Raw genomic sequence first — 18,109 nt, 5'->3', positions numbered from 1 at the left:
TTTAATCCCTAAAACCGAGCTTCGTAAACTGAATTTTTTTAGATTTATAAATTAGCATTAAGTATTAATGCAAATTCTTGAAACGGTACCATGCATTTTTACAGCATGTCAGCACATCGAAACTCTTAAACAAATATTTTAACCACTTGTGAGCCCATCAGCGGTCAGGTTCTTTGTTGATAATCTTAAGAGGAATCCCACATGAAAACATTTTTAAAAATAAGAGCGCATATCTAAAATTTAAAGGGGGAGGGGGGGGGGTTAAAACAAGTGGTTCGTGGTTCAGCCCAAATATTTGAGTTTTTGCGCATTTCGACTGTTTTTTTGGGGGGGGGGGGATGGAAACTCCTTGTGGCGTGGGCGCGGAGTATCCTTGTTAGAGAAAGAATGTTCTAAAAATCACATAAAAAAACGCCTACTTTATAACAACATTTCCTAGATTTTAACGAGTTATGCACTGTTCGCCTAGAAAATATGTCTTAATACTCTCCGCCATTAAAGTCTAAAAGTATTCAGCAGTGTGTGGCCTATAGTGAACTTGTAGGACATGTAAAAATAGACAAGAAGAGATTGAAGAGCCACAAAACTTGTAAAATATGCATCAAATAGGGAAGGATTATTTTGTGATGGGCTATACGATGGATTCTCAGCCCTTTTGCCGCCCTACACTGAGAATAATCCTTACTTTCGCCCCTCTTCTGTAAGTTATTTTTTTCTTGCCCTCTCACTCGCTTGTTGTTGTTTTTTTTCATAGTATTCTATGTAATAAATCACACCGAAACAATTACTACAACTACGAAGTTAAGAATAGCCACCAAATGACCTATCTCCGTCTTAATGAAGCAACTGGATCGGCATAACTTTTATTTTAGCAAGAGTTTTAATTGAAGAAACCATTATAAAAATAGCAAACTAGCAGGTTTTGAATGTCAAATTGTCTTTTTCAGACCAAATTTCCATACGTCACCAAGAAAAAATTGTAGCCCCTTCTTTGTTCTTTTTCTTCTATGCCAATAAATGATAAATTTTTGTCACTTTTTGGGATATTTTGAAACACTTTTGGCAAATTACGTCTATCAAATCTGACGGCAAATGATTAGAATATGTTTTAAGCAAAATATGTTTATAACAGCTTACATATTACGTGGTCAACCTGTTGATGTTTGGGTGTCTCAATTTCTTGAAAACCTACTGCAAACTTTAATGGCCTTTCCTTTGCTAATCGGTAATTCCAAACGTTCCTAATTCACGCTATTATGACTAGTATATTATATCAAGTCGCTAACCAATAGGGGAGGGGGAAGTCTGAAGGCTTTTTTACAATTTTCTGTAATGCGCTATCTTTTCATATATTCGGCTGTTTCTTGTTTATTTGGACAAACCTAAAATAAATACTTGCAAACGTGCAGACTTTATAAGTAGCTATTTTTATTATTTTGTACATAATCCAAACAGTTATGAAAGTAAATTCAACTTTGCTTGATCATTTCCCCGTAAATTTGATTTTTCGCCGTTACACACTCAAAAAAAGTTTAACTATTAGTTCTAAAACGATTTACAGAATGAGAATGAATACTCATCAATCTATTTTGTTATAATATAAAGCATGTCTTCACGCATATGGAAACGGGAGGGGTAAATCCTTCCAATAGTCGATCCAAATACCCTTTTCACAAAGTGTGTTCAAAACACAACACTCTAAACCCCCTCCCATTTCATAAAACGCAGTAATATCCTCTTGAAAGGGTTAGGTTGTATTTACCTATTGTTGTGATTATGATGCTTCATGATTAATTGATAAAACGGAGATCAAGTACCTTTGATTTCTAAACTTTTTACACAAACATAAATATTATACAATCTACCAAGGAATACCATAAAAAGACTAAAGAAGGTACAAATGAGTTAAAAAGAGCATGATAAAAATAGCAGCATTACATAAAAAAAATACAAGCACAGAAATGGAAAATTTTATTCGATTCCAGAAAACTGCGATATTTCCTACACATAAAATTAAAAATTGCTAGCTTATATCTGTTTATTCGGTCATACATCTTATTGGACACGCTCAAAATGTTGCATGTAAAAAGAAGAAAAGAGCCCCGAGATAAAGCATATAAATCTCAAAAGCTATTTAGCAAAAAATGTGTTATATACTTTTTTGATAAAGAAAGCTGAGATTGGTTCCTACTTTTTTCTGGTGCCATTAGATTTGCCTAAAGCTTTTTTAAAGTCTTCAGCCTCCTCACACCCTCCCCTAAAAATAAGACAGCAAATCAATTGGCTAAGGTCATATACTGGATCAACTGAATAAATTCGTTTGATTCCACTATAAAATACACAATATGTTAGGAACTCTCTCCTACCACTTACGCGGCTCGTCAAATAAGCCATTTTGATGATGTTGTAAATCTATGAGAAAAATTACTGGCGGGGATACATAAAGGATGAGAGAGATTACTCCTAAACCTTACAGTTTGTGTCTTTACATAAACTGTAGACATTACAAGTAACTTTACTGTTTCTTTGCTTAAGCAGCAGTAAATGTAAAAAAAAAAAAACAATTAATTTTATTTCGGAAAGGAAGTATCATAGCTTGTTCTATCAACTGTTGAAAGCAATTAAATCAAAAAATTAAGCTAAAAATTCTAGTAAGAGTAATCTAAATACCCCCATCCTTAAAATAAGCCAGTTCAGACCAAAACTACACATTTTTGACGTTTAAGCTCCATCCCCATTCCCAAACACCTGTGGGCATGACTGTCAATGTTTCAGTACAAGAATAACCAAATTTTAATAGTCTTCTTATTAAGGGATAGATATATTTTCAAACCTATGTTTTGACACCTATTTCATACTATAGTTTTTAGAGTGTGTCCACTAGAGGCGCTGCTTGCTTCATATGTTGCTAACTACACAATTTTCTGGGTCAAATCCTTCCGAAGATATTATTCTAGACTAAAGCAATTTGGTGTTGCTGTAATGGGTACTGAAGGACACGGTTGATATTAATAAATTCAGTTTGAGAATTACTTAGAAAAGCAATGTTCTCACTAGGGGTTTTTATTAGACTTCAATCAACTGACTAAATTAGCTTCGTTTCACAAATGGACATCTAAGGCAGTGGTGAACATTTAGTATCTTAAGCATAACGTACGTTTTTCCAAGGTGAGACAAAGCTAATACAAAAAACAAAATCACAACAAAAAACACAGTTTCCAACTTCCACTATGGGACAATTATTTACTCATTTAATCACTTTTCTGTTCTCAAGACCTAGAATATGATTCCGGTTGAAATTCACCCAGCTGAGTCCAAAATACAATCAGGATTTTCCCATCGTTCACAGTCTCGCGTAAGTGGGTTTTTATGCAGAATTTGGATGTTTTAGCTTATTGAATTATGAATTTAGGCTATTTTAGAAGGATTTAAATTTAGCTTTTATGCCAATAAAAAAGTGTACTTGGGTTTTTTTCTAGTGCTCGGTTTTCGGACTGCAAAAAAATAATCCCGCATATATGGTAGGTTTTGAATATACCTGTTAATATCTTTAAACGCAGCATAAAGGTTTTATAAACACACCCAACTTTCTTCGGCCAAAAATTATTACTATTAATGTTTAAACTACACAGAGACTGAGAAAAGCTTTTATCTATAGAAAAAGTTTAACTTTAGCTGCGTAATTCAAACAAAAAACTGAAATTATGAGTATCGTTTAACTGAAAGTTTAAAAACGCGTTTTGGAAAAAAATACCTAGTAAGAAAAACTATCTATTCAAAGATGATTCAGGAATGATAATTATTAAAAAGGTTTATCTTAATAGTAAAAGTTTATTGCAAAATTTTCCAGGATTTTGAATAAGCCACAAAAGGACCTAACGTGAGCAACGAATTGACGCAGCACTCTGTAAGGTAATCCCTCAAAACGACTTTCCCAATAACCTAATAAATGTGTCCTGTTCACTTTTGAAAAACTTTGTAATATGTATTACATTATTTTCCTTAAGTCTTGGTTTTAGATGAATACAAAGAAAAAAAATGTCAAAGCTGACAGAGCATCAAGAACTTGACATGTCACTACACATCCAATAGAATCCTAAAGAATAGAAAGTACAAGTCAACTAGGAGGTAGCTCCAGAGTCCTCGTTTCATCTCTAAGAATTAACTTTAGCCTCTTTGCTTTTCCACTGTTATTATTCTCAGGTCCATCGTTTGGAGATTCAGTTTCCAATCCTTCTGTTTTTAATATTTCATAAACTGGTTCCTGATATTTTAAACGTCTTCCTGAAATTATGACGTCATCTAAAACAGGACTCCGTTTCATTCGCAGAGTCAATTTTAAAGGTGGAGACCCTTCAATACGCTTCGGAAAATCCCCATCGTCACTGTCCGAGAATGCATAAACATCCGACTTTGTTGGGGTGCGTGGCCCTCTGCCACTTTCTACTTCATCAACCCCTTTTGCTTCTATTGGAGCATTCCCACTAACTTCTTTCACTTTTGCACATTCTTTCTTTACTTCAAACAACTTCCCCACCTCTAAAGGTTGGGGCTTCGAGATAACACGAGATCGAAGAGTACGAGTTTCTGATGAATTCGTCTCTTTTGCCGGCTCTGGGATCACAACTGGCTCGAAATATGGGGTTGCAACAGCGTCCGCAGATTCTCGACTACTATCACTAGAAGCATCAACAGGCTCGCGAATGCCAGGGCGTCTAGATGGCTTTCGTGGATTTCTATGAATATTGTTTTCAAAATTTTCAAAATTAACATCCTCTACAACTTGACTCGTAGATTTTCCAGACTGGTCTTGGCACTTGATTTTACTACGATCACACGCATCCTCTTTACTTAGCTCAGAATCTAAACGAGTCAAATTTCTACTCCTTAAAGAGTTTATATAAGGAATATCACTATTTCTGTTGGATATTACTTCCCGGATAGAGGCTATTGGCATCAGTTTGGTACGATTTAAGCGGTTATCAGTTTCTCTTAATCTATAACGTTCGGGCTTCTCACAATCTAGCTGAAATTTGGCAAATGCACCCGTGCCTCTCCTAGAATAATAATAAGAAATTATTCTCATTTTTACCTTCGTCATTTGTATCCACAAAGAAACTAAATTTTTCTTATCTTCCAAGAATAAAGTATATAGTTAGAATTACCAATAAGCGAAGCACTAATTGAACTAACATCCCAAAAAAATATAGAGGCTCTAATGGGGAAATCATAGAAATCCAATAAGAGAGAACGAAGTTTTGCTGAATCAAACACGCCTATTACGCTAAAACAGCACAAGCGATTTATACAAAAAATAATAGTAATTATGAAGAAACTCGACCAAAAAATAAGGTTTCATGGAAGGAGGAGGGGGAAAGGTGGCGAGACCCTAGTCCCATCCTCAAGTAGTACAATTCCACACCAGGGAAGACGGTAGGGGGTTATTTAATAAAATCGGGGCCTTTCAGCTTAAAGACGTACCGTCTCCAATCCTTGCAAAACCTTAGGCTCTCTAAAATAATTTAGTCTTTTAAGTCATAAGAGATAGGAGCACGTAGTTGACTTAGACCAATTACTTAACAGAGACATTAAAGAAAAAGTCATAATGATACTCAAATAATATCATATTTTTTGTAAATTTGTCTGTAAATAAAATGGTACTCGTGAAGAAAAAGAAGAAAAAAAGAGGGATTCCAGAGTACTTCGCAGGTACTTGGCAAAACCAACTAGTTATGGGAAGACAACAACTGAAAAAGAAAATCTACTTTAAATAGAAATTACCCACTTTTATAGATATTAAATGTATTCATACTCCAGTTATTTTTAAAGGGTGATGGGTATTTAATTATTCAAATATGAGAATTTTTTTATTTCTGAACAGGATATGACACTAAAAATTGGTTTCAAGTAATTATTTCTACTTGTTTTATTGTTCAAATACCGTTTTTACAATTCGTGTATATTTATGAGATGTCTGCATTCAAACTGGGCTAAATTACACTAACAATTTTCTAAGATTTCACAGTAACATTTTACTCAGAGGTTAGGATCAGTACACTATTTGCAAATTCAACACAATTCCCTCAACGCAAAAACTTTCCTATTTAAACGTGTTAATAACAGAGGTTACTGAGTCAATTACTTGCAACAAACAACAAAGAATATTTAATAATATATATTTTTTTTTACAATATTGGCTTTAATGAAAATCGCACATCTTATGGCTTGAGCATTTGACAACATATTTTCCAAGAAACATGGCTGTCCCAATAGGGGCAACCTAGTAAAGAACCAACACATTCCATAGTAACCGCAAATTTAAAAACGTGTTCTAAAAAACGTGCTAAGTAAAGAAGAATCGCCATTTGAAGCTGATTTAAGAACGGAAACTATTATTTCGGTTAGTCTTAATGGTAAAAGTTTATTGTGAAAATAAACATATAGGAATTTCGAAAAATAACCTAAAACCCCACAAAAATCGAAATGAAAACTGCACAATTCGAATCTCCATAAGCGAAAACACATTTAGGAGTATTAGTCCCCCATCTTGAGTAACAAGGAAGAATAACTTTTTCGCATAAGAAGCAGTGATGTATCTTTTTCTTTTTTTTTTTGTTCTCCTGCTGCTTATTTGTTTTTTTCTTTTAGTCGCTGCTAGTGGGGCGCTGAAACATCATAGAACGGTCATAAGAGCTAATTTCCATCCGAAGAACCTGCTTTGCCTGTATGTCATTTAAATTCAGCGATTTACTTTGATAGGGCTTTAGGCAAGTCGTCTCATTCCAATTAGCGATAACCTTCACAAGGCTGAAAAAGACTAGTTTATAAATGCACGAAACCCATCTATTTCGCGCTTTTTTTGGCAGCAGGTGACGATCCTGTCCTAAATACGAGCCGTTAAGAATACGAATCAGGTGATCAATCTCAACTTTTTAATTTTTTTCAGGGTTTAGGGTTAAAGCACCTTGTCAACTAACATTTTCGTATGTTCAAATCGCAATTCCCTAATGCTGACGATTAGTCGCACAAAACAACACAACCATTTAGGCCATAACAGCTTTCTTGACAGAGCCAGTTCGACCATCTTTTTAATTAAGGGATACTAGAGAGGGGGAATTCGGTGATTTCAATTCTAGCAGTACAATCCGGGTTAAAACAGACCATATAATAGCCATCTTTTGACCGTACTTCAAACGTTATATTTGACTAACAGAGGTGCAACATTTACTACGTCACACTGATATTATAAAGAAAATGAGTAGAGAAAATGGTTACCGATTTTTTCGTCAAAATACTCGACAACAGCAACTGATAATACGTTCTTTATAGAGCGAAATAAGTTAGGAGAAAAAACTCGCCATATATTTTTATGAAATATTTTTTGCACCGAGTTCTTCTACGATTTTGCATTTAATTAGGGGATTTATAATTCTTTACCCAAATTGCTGACTACCAGTAAGAATAATCCAAATGTCATCAAATCTTCAATTACCTTTCACACGTTTCACATTCACAGTAGCCATTTTTGTCACCAAAAAAGTCTTCACCATAAAAACAAGTGATTTCCTCACCATAATCTATGTCGCGAAGTACCTTTACACATGCAGTATCTCGTCCAGTTGCTACAAACTGAAAAAAAAGTTGTTATTTTGTGAAGTTAAATTTATTCAACTTGCATAAATTGTATGTGTTGCTCATACACAATCTATAACATGGAAAGGACCTTTGGAGATTAGAACCCTTGCCTAATTGTCCCTTTTTTTATTCCCAACTAATTCAAAAAGTAAACAAGTCAAAAATGACTCCCATCCTATGACTATCCAACTACATCTATGGACTATACAACCTTCAACTCATTACCGCTGGTTATGGTAGAACTTTCAACTTCTAATTATAGAAAATCATATGAATTTGAATTATAAATCTGACCTTTTTTAATCGGAATATAGGTTACCCTAAAATTGCATGTTTTCACTTATTAACTTGACTCGTAAAGTTAATGGTGTTTAGTATACATTACTTATACCACTCTGAGTTTTTATGAGAACCCCGAAATCCTCATTAGCTTAGGGCAACTGAGCCCAGAAAAGTTCATTATTCTATTAGGCATTTGACCTCGGTAACAATAGTAAAGGAATTTTTATGAAAAGTGGGCGACTGGTCAGATATGGAATCATGATCTCCATATTTCTAGTCTAGTGTCACAGTTATGATCTAGATGGCATATCCAGTAGCTATTTCTCACCAATTAAGACTTTTTTTTGCTATTGAATCAGAAATTAGTCGCTTCGAAATTTAATTCCGGTGATGAAATTATGCAATAGGTCTCCAAACCAATTCAAACAAGAAGTAGAAGAAATTGGTCATAAAATTCAGTTCATTCAATTCAGTTTAAAATACTATCAGCATAAGCAATAATAAGTGATGTTAATATGTAAGGCAGTTTTCAATAATTGCACCAACAGCTCTTAACCCTTATAATTAAAATTTTTTTCACTAAAAAAAAAAAAAAAATTTCTGAGGCTAGCCATTTAAATACACCCAGGTATATGTCATTTTGCCACAATAGCAAACTAAAGCCAAATCAAGTGAAAAATATGTATACTGCCGTGCTTAGCGCAAAAGAAGCATGTGTTAACACTTTAAAAATGTCAAGGAATCAATAGACCTTGCTCCTGAATGAAAACAAAAACAACTAGTTTCATAGCTGCAAACTGGTGAAAAGAAGGAGGGATTTCTCCCTTGAGATAAGTTTTGTAGGACTTCTTCCTTTCTTGGAGATTATTGACATGGATATTTACTTCTTTAGAGTTTTTTCCGTACTTCTTTGAGTTTTACGTACTTTTTCATAAGCAATGAAGCATAGGGATGAAATCCGTAAGATGGAAAAATGCAAATTTGACCAAAACATTTTTTTTAGCTTTAGATTCTTTCTTGCCAACAATCAGTCCTTAGAGGTCACATTTTTGCCAAAAGCGTATCATAATTTAATTTTTTGATATTATTTCTTTATCTTAAAAAAAAAAAAAAAAAAAAAAAAGCCGACTTTCCGTATCTGCAACGTATTGAATGGGGAAATTCCAGAGACACGGCCCCCAATAGGACAAGGATAGGTTAAAGATTATTTGCAGAATCCGGTTTAGGGGGAGCAAAGTTACCTTCTAATCAAAATCACATTTATAAAGAATTAAAAGAGAATATGCCCTCTCCTGGAAAATTATTGCATCATATGCACCTAGTCCTGCGTTAAAATTTACTAGACCCTTTTTTTTCTCCATAATCTACATTTTCTACTTACATGCTATTGATAATAATGATCCATTGCTTCAATTTAGTTCCGTACTAAGCTTTTACAAACGCCTAAGCCTAATCCCAGTTCGAATGAAAATGTTTTCGGGAAAGAACTCATTTGAAAATTTAAGAGCCAATCACTACGAAACAAGAACAAAAAATTAATAGATTAGCTTATGCAAACATCTATTAGGTTCAGTATGTACCGGTTAGGATAATCAGCGGAAAATAAAAATAAATTAATTAAAAGCGTAATAATTAATAATTAATTAATTAATATTGTAAATATATTAATTAATTAAATTAATTAATTAATTAAATAAAAATAACAAATTAAAAGCGGGTACAATTTTTTTTAGTAGGTCATTTTTATCAAAAATAAGTAATTAGAGCAAAGGTTATGAGGAAAGCATTGTCTTTAGTCAATTTCAACAGAGAACTCAGCACAAGGACACCAAACGTACTTCTATACTCTTATTTAAAGAGCGGTATCTACGTTTTGGTTGCAAATCGACTGATTCACTCCCAGTAAAAAGCCGCAACACCATTATTCATACTTTGCCAGGAATGATGAGCTTGAACGAAGAATTGGTCATGGCAAAAGGACTCGACTAGCACCATATTGGTTTTGAAAGACAAATTCCTTTAAATTTTACACAATTTCTTGAGAAGAAGAAATGACTACATTGCGGAAATTACCTTTAGGAGTTCGTAAGTATTTCTCTTTGAGTTACCCACACAGAGAGGCCGAAGTACAGAAATTTACCTTACAATTAGCTCTACAGTCATGATTAATAAATGCCGCGGGTCCAAGCCACAGTTGAGCACAGTTTTTCCTGCAGCTATACATAACGCTGAAGTCATTCTTTCCTGGATGAAGTAGCTGTTCCTCCTCCTCAGGGGTTAGCTCAGCAATACAACCAACCAACATTTCAATCTTCTCATTTTTGTACCTATAATTCGTACATACATTTACTCAACTAAATATTTTATTGAAACAACCAAGATGCGACAAATATCTCAAAATCTGAATATAAATCAAATACCAATGAAAAATTTAATTGAAATACTAACTTAGTATTTACGAAAACTGATAGCTCAACAACGGCAAGCGTAAGCGGTCTTGGTTTAACAAAAATAGGCAAGTAAAAGAAATGGTGCCATCTACCCTGAGAGAATATTTGGAACAGTTATTCTTCTGCTTTCACATCAGGGTTTTTTCATTTGCAATCTGTATGTAGCCTCAAAGACGGGTATATTTCCTCAAAATGTTCAATGCACTATACATATCTTGGTCTCTGAATAGTTCTATTCAATTCAATTCAAACTTTTTATTTCCTCCGAATACGAAGAGTAAAAAAAATAAATAAAGATAATAACCGCTAATCAACAGGCCATAAAATTATTTTAAACTATATAACAACAAGTACGCAAAGGCCTTCAATCAAAATTACCACACAAATTAACTCTTCATTCAATAGATAATAAATTAACACTTAAAATTAACACTTCACAAATTAACACTTCATTCAAAAATTAAATCAAATAAAATACATTAAGCTTCGTGCGCAGCTCTATATAAATTATGAGAAAAAACTTTTAATTTGGATAAAAATTTCTTTTGCTTTTTCTCCAAAGCATCAACGGGGTTTTATATTTTATATTTATTCGTAAAAAAAGTGTTTTGTTCAGATTTAGAAAATCAGCGATGTAACTTAGCAAAATTAAAAAATGTGTTATTTGCATGCACAATATTATTAATTCTAAAAAACGGGAGAAGCTATGAAAAACCTAATATCTGAAGAAAAGTGACTTTATAATATGCCTGAGCCAGTAATTTCTGAGAAAGAAGATCGCGAAGACAAATTACTGCCCTGAAACTAGAAGCCATTCTACTTTTAACAGCTTTAGAAATAGAAGCACGACATAGAGCTAAAGTTCGTCCATAAGGCACACCAATATATAAAAAAGATTCCAACGGTTTTAAAATATTGTCATAAATCCAAAAAGATCTTTACGAGATTACCATATCACTAGCTTTAGCACCAATAACTAAAAACTGACATTTTCCAGTTTCCAGGGTGAAAACGGTGTCAATGCTCACTAAAAACCTTTGCTAAAAAATCTACATTTTGTTGAAGTGACTGAAAAACGATCGACTCAAAAGGAGTAAATCATCTGCGTAAGCAATCCACGACAGAACATAACCTTTACCATAAATAAAAGTCAACTGAATTTGATCAAATAGCCCCGAAACAGTAATATTGAAAATCAAAGGAAAAATAATGCTTCCTTGTCTCAGCCCCCTACATAACTTAACATTATAATCACTAAACTGATTCTTCCACTTAATACGAATACGAGAGGAGCCATACCACTTATTTAAAACCAAAACTACTGGTAGTGGGACATTATTCTTCAGAAGCGCAGTCATAGCCCAAGAATGGATAATTGAATCATACGCCGCCGCAAAATCTCACGCAAGTGTATAAACTTTACCCCATTGCTTACAAAAGGATATTATTTTTGAAAGGAGGGTATGAGCAACATCCATGCTTAGACCCTTGCGGAACCCAATTTGATTCAGGCCTTGGTTACAAGACTCCAAATACTTTAATAAAACTAACTCAAAAACTTTGCTAATCTGGCATGAAACAGTAATCGGCCTGTAATCAGAACATCGATTCGTATTCCCTCCTATTTTTCAAAGGGGTGAAGTGTTAGCACGAGAAAAGCTAGTTGGAAGAACTCCAGAAGAAAGAATAGTAGTAAAAAGAGTAGCGAGGAGAAGGATTGCTTTGGGAGATGCCCATTTTATATGGTTTGAATGTATACCATCATGATCAAAAAAATGCTTACTTTTTAGAGCTTTAATTGCTGCCGTTATATCTTCAACAGAAACAGATATTTTAATATTTGAGCAGGACTTTGCAATTTCTTCCGATAATAAAGAGTCAAGCCGTGATTCAACTACTGCATCACCGGGTGAAAAAACATGATTATAATGAGTTATCCAATCATCTAGTTTCAGAGAACTATTAGAATCTGGTGAACAATTATTATTACGACGTCTAGAATTAACCAAACTCCAAAGCTCATTCTTATCACTAGTAATCCTTGAACCAATTTCATCTTTTATAATCTCATTATGCAAATGCAACTCAGCCCGAAAAACGCGTTTAGTTAATTTCATACCATCATAAAATGGTCCAGATCGTGGTTTTCCCGCGCAATTCCAAAGGTAACAAGCTTGAGATGCATTCTTTTGGCTTTGCTTTAAAATCGGGTTAAGGTTCCAATCTAAAACAGGAGATCCACGACGGAAAGAATCAGTCTTAAATGCTTTATTAGCCCCGACTTTTAAACTATGAACAATTTCAAGGTAAAATAGATCAATATCAATTTGACCAACATCCTTAGAATAATTTACAATTATTTTAGCTCAAAGTGCATCTGATTCTTCATGATATTTGCACATTTTTTCCCAATCCCAGATCATTTTATTTACCATTTGACTAGAACGATTGATAATTTTAAAAGATAGAATTTGCATACTTAAATTAAAAGAAAGGCAAAAATGGTTACTAATAGGCATATCCAATCCAACATGAACAGGCTGTGGTAATAACGCTGCATTTGAAACAAGCACATGGTCTAGATTAGAGCAAGAACCAGAATTATGGACATACGTAAAATCTGCATCTTTTGAAACTATAGTGAAAACCGAAAACAAAGATAAAAGAGGGGAGGAGCGGACTTCAGAGATAGAAATGTTGCAGTTAAAATCCCGGCAAACAAACCACTGGAGATCTGATGGAACTTTTGCCACAAATCGCGAGAATTCTAAACATGCAAAATTGAAATCAAAATCAGAATAAATAGTATGATAATTTGTTGGTAAATAGCACGAAAAAACAATAATCCCTGGGATTCGAACAGCAACAAAATAAGGATTAACGGCAAACACTGAAACTGGAATATTCTCTCGAATAAAAATGCAAATGCTATCTCTGATTAGTCTATTAATTTTATGCCAGAAAAATCAACTTAATAAATAATTCAAATAGGAAACTAGCCAAAGATACAGAGTAATAAAAGAAAGAAATATATTGCCAATTAGCCTGATTCCACATAAGTTAATGTCATTACAAGAACTTTTGCACAACTAAATTTATTATTACAATTCAATTGGCTTCATAAGATTACCCAAAGACAAAATCCCGTCAGACACAAATTAAAAATGATTTTTCAATTTTTCTACGACTTCAAAATTCAGAATTAAGCATAACTGATCTGCCACATTATTTTTTATAAGGTAGGCTTCGCAAAAGGACACTCTTAGGCCCAAATATTAGGTTGTTTCAAAGTTCTGTCTGGTTTATGAGTCTTCTTCAAACTGTAATATCTCACTGATTATCTCCATACGTTTCATAAATTACTGTCCAAAAATTAAACGAATTGAGCGTCGAAGCTTAACATCACCCACCATACTCCCTAGACCTTTCGTCAGTCGACTTCCATCTTTTAAAGCACTTCGATTACTTTTTCGCTGGTAGAACCTTCGCCATTCCGGACGAGGCAAAAAAAAAGCTTTCGTCGATTTTATCGAATCCCGAGCACTCAATTTTTATGCCCACGGAAATAGTTGACTAAAGTTGCGTTAACAAAAGTGCAGTGAATCAAAAGGCGCTTTGACAGGATCTTTAACCCAGTCACAGCGCCTATAATTTGGTCTATCATCTGAATAAGCCAAGTCATGAATCTTCATTGTCAAATAAATGAATATACATAGAGATAAAAAGATTCCGGTTGAAGACTAATAAAGGATAAATATCTGAAAAAAAAAATCCGCTTAGGGATAAAAGTGTAAAAAACGTATAAATACGTATAACGTATAAAATAAAAAACATGGCCAGAATAAACAAACACAAAGATAAGGTATTTGTCGAAATTTTATTTATGCAGTTTAGATGCCGTTTTTTGTATTCGGTTACATTTTATCAGAACCCTTAGCATCTTGCAAAAAAAAAAAAAAAAAAAAAAAAAAAAAAAAAAAAAAAAAAAAACTCACATGCTACATTCCCTATACAGCAAAATTCAGAAGGGATCGCTGAGTTTTTTTTTTTTAAATAACGAGAGAGGAGTAAGTTGATGATTTGCTACTTATTTTAAAACAGCTTCCTTAGGGGAAGAAGCTCCACGTTCAGTCTTAAGAGGAAGAAATTAACAGCAAACTTTACAACTTCTTTGATTCTTAATTTATTACTTGAAACATGTAGGTAGGTTCCAGAAACCGAATAATTATGTACAGGGGTGTACCGAGGCTCATTTTATAGGGGGGGGGGGCGATCTTTGTAAATTTTACCGAATCGCTACCTGATTTATGCCGAATTTTCTGCATAAATCAAGACTTTTGCTAAATTTCGAATGCCAAAAAATTGGGGGGGGGCGCCCCTCCCTGCCACCCCATCGGGACGCCCCTGATTATGTACCGGGAAATTCCTAACCCACACAACTCCGGCGAGGGATTCAGTGAGAAGCGTAATAGCCGATACGGGTCTAGCTCATTTGTAACAATAATCTAGTCCAAAGTTCATTCCACAGAATGGTGAAACATGATGGATAGAAAAACCTTATCACTGCATTGCTATCCAGGGTACAAATTATATTTAACTAGTAACAATGAGTTCTAAAAACCCAAAGTTCGGCAACAATGAATATTTTTTTTACAAAAATAAATAGATATTACCAATAGAATTTTAAAACGACATATCTAGACCTAAAGGAGGATGAGATATTCCTGTTTGAAATTGGTCAGAAGACCCCTGGAAAATAATGGTAAAAAATGCATTTTTCACAGTTTGACCCCCCATCCCACCCCGTAAACTTAAGGAAAATGCTCTGATACCACCAGACCTGTGTATACCAATAAAAAAGGCAGGGGAAATTTAACGATACTAAAATTAAATTGTGTATGTACAAATTGACAAAAAAACGACGCTTAGTCAACCATTTTCTTTCCACTATTTAATTAAATGTATTTTGTTTTTTCCCGAGGCCACTAAGCGACTTCGTCGAAGAACACTCGTGGCCTGGAAATTATCCTCTATGCAATCAAACCAAGATAAATACGCTCAATTGTAGAATAGACAGTTTTTCTTTCCAAAATATTGGATCAGTCACCCGTAAAGCTGTTATGACTATGATGCTTGAGAATAATGCATTCCAGGTTCTCTTCTTTGACGCTGAGTAATGTGGAGGCTTATTAATATTCTAGCTCTGTAAATGGAAGTCCCAGCATGGTTAGATTTCAGCCCCAAAAAAACAACTCTACCATTCTTTATTGTCAATACTTGATATAAAAGCATCAGTAGCTTTGAGACTTGTTTTACGTGAAATTGGTTTCTTGATCGAGTTTGTTAAGAATCAGTCTATCACGCTACGCAACCTTTCAGACTTACATGTTTATCAAATTTAAAAAGACTAATTGTCTAACTGATACTGAAGTTTCGCATGGAGACCAACGGTCCACTTGTATCCCAGGTAATCAATCTCCTCATGCGCTGCCTTCGGCCGAGAATGCTATGCATGGCTCTGGGCAAATCCCTCGAGCCTCCACGTCTTTTCCCCTAGATTTGTCCAGGTACCCATTTGGAGCTGGGATGATTTTGGCTGAGTTTACAGAATCACACCACTAACCCCCGCCCCAAACCAAATAATCAGCTACACCATAAATAGAAGACCTGCCCCAAAGAATATATAACTGCAAGTCCAGTGTGCCTTGGAGGTAATTCTAGCAGTGAGATACTATAAAAGAGCAAACAACCGTTTTAGCACCCATTACTGCCGATTCATTCCCCTTTCTCCAGATGAAGAGAAACCCAATAGATATGCGGTATAGTTTCCACTAGCTATTGTATATGCTATCCACTAGCTATTCCAATTCCTCTTATTAGTGCTTTCAGTCACTTCCTTTCAAAGCCCTTGTCTGTTTTTTTTTTCAGCAAGATAACCGAGCCTCGGCGAATTCCGACGATACAAAACAGGATTTCATAGCCCCTTTGAAAAATACAAACAGAAAGCCTGGTTTTGAAGGAGTTCGTCCTAATTCTCTCATTCATATATTCTCGAAACTATAAGAAGGATTCCGAGTAAATTGGCTAAAGGGAAAAATTCTACCTCTTACGGACACGAGGTAATTCGGAAAGATAAAATCCACTTCTATCCCCCACTGCCTTGTTTCTCTTATCGAGTACATTGAAAAAATCCTCGAAAGCCTAATTCCCGGCTAAATTTAATTTCCACTGACCTTCAAAAAGCATTTGACCTTGTTAACCATAATATATTAGTTGAGAAACTTGTAACTGAATTCATTTCTGATTGTTTCCTGGTGAATTTGGTTGCGTCCTTCTTATCAAATAGACCGCAGGTAGTCAAATACCAGAATTATTATTCCAATCTTCTCCCTGTCCACAATGGAATACGCCGAAATACTCTCCAAAGTCCCCTATTCTTCCAGTTATGATCAAAAGCCCCCACTACGGGATTTTCCCGATAGATGGAAATTTGTCGATGACATAACGGTTGTTGAAACTTGGCTTCAGAAATTTTATAAGCAACCTTCTGAGCATCCTCAATGAAATTGGAGACGATGCCTCGGACTTGGATATATGAGAGTAAGCCCGTCTAAGCCCAAAATATGTTTCGTTAAATCCTCGTCCCGTTTTCTTCATCCAATCCCTATGACATTTCTGTGCCTTCCTTTAAATCACTTGACGTCACGATTTTTCATAATTAAAAGTAGGATATCCATGTTAAAGATACTATCCATAGAGATAATTCGTCAATCTCCCTCCTTAAGCTCCTAAATGAATTTGGCGTCCCCCTTCCCATGCTTTAAGGACTTATACTTCCTTTTTAATCTCTTTTTTAACTTTTTTTCATATGTATTTATTTTATTTGACCAATTTAGTTTAGCTTGACCATTTTCCTTTTTAATTATTGACTGACGAATATAATTTTTCTATCTGATTCATCTCATTTTTCTTTTTCATTGTTGCTTTGACAGTCTTTGCCAGTTTTCCAATTTTCGTGTTTTTTTATATGATATTTTTGACTGCAAAATTCAAATTCAGTCCTGTGCGGCTTGTGATAGCGATTTTTAAAAATAAATATCTTATCGCAAGTGCATTATTTTTGTCAAACAGTTCTTGGTAACGAACTGTAAGTGAGGAGCGACCCGGCTCAATAGTAACCGAAACTCTAAAAAACAGAATTTTGATACCAGTAGATACATCAAAAGAATCGGATTTTCATGCTGATTTGAAATATATAAATTTCATCAAATTTAGTCTAACGTGGGAGGATCTTTCCATGAAGGATGTTTCATTGGGGGAAGGGACATTTCTATGAAGGGGGCACCGGATGTCCCAGCATTATTTAAAAACGATCAGAAATTAAATAAAAAACAAGTTTTTTCAACTGAAAGTAAGGAGCAACATTAAAATTTAAAACGAACAGAAATTATTACTTATATGACGGGGGTTCGCCCCTTAGTCAATACCTCGCTCTTTACGCTAAAGTTTTTTTTAGTACTTTCAAAAGAGCTATCTATTCTAATTAAAAGGCCTTTGTGATTCAGGGATTTGTGATTCGAACAAAACTCAAACTTTAGCGTAAAGAGCAAGATATTAAACAGGGGGCGAACCCCCTTATATACGTAATAATTTCTGTTCGTTTTAAGTTTTAATGTTGCTCCTTACTTTTAGTTGAATAAACTTATTTTTTTTATTTAATTCCACTAATGATTGATGGGTCA

General features: G+C 34.4%; 1 protein-coding gene across 1 annotated transcript in view; it reads right to left on the bottom strand.

Annotated features, from left to right (window-relative positions):
- Positions 1-332: 332 nt before the first annotated feature.
- Positions 333-18,109, bottom strand: part of Hmt4-20 (Histone methyltransferase 4-20) — a 32,514-nt gene continuing 14,737 nt past the window's right edge. The window contains exons 5-7 of the mRNA XM_089088216.1: positions 10,058-10,244; positions 7,493-7,629; positions 333-5,057 (exon numbers count right to left, since the gene is read on the bottom strand). Coding sequence (XP_088944342.1) covers positions 4,118-5,057; positions 7,493-7,629; positions 10,058-10,244 — 1,264 coding nt within the window. The 3' untranslated portion in view covers positions 333-4,117. The remainder of the gene's footprint in view (positions 5,058-7,492; positions 7,630-10,057; positions 10,245-18,109) is intronic.

This window comes from Artemia sp. Qi Xiang Cuo, chromosome 4 (assembly GCF_049724085.1).
Source record: "Artemia sp. Qi Xiang Cuo chromosome 4, ASM4972408v1, whole genome shotgun sequence".
NCBI classification, from domain to species: Eukaryota; Metazoa; Arthropoda; class Branchiopoda; order Anostraca; family Artemiidae; genus Artemia; species Artemia sp. Qi Xiang Cuo.
This window is presented reverse-complemented; position numbering and strand designations above follow the sequence as displayed.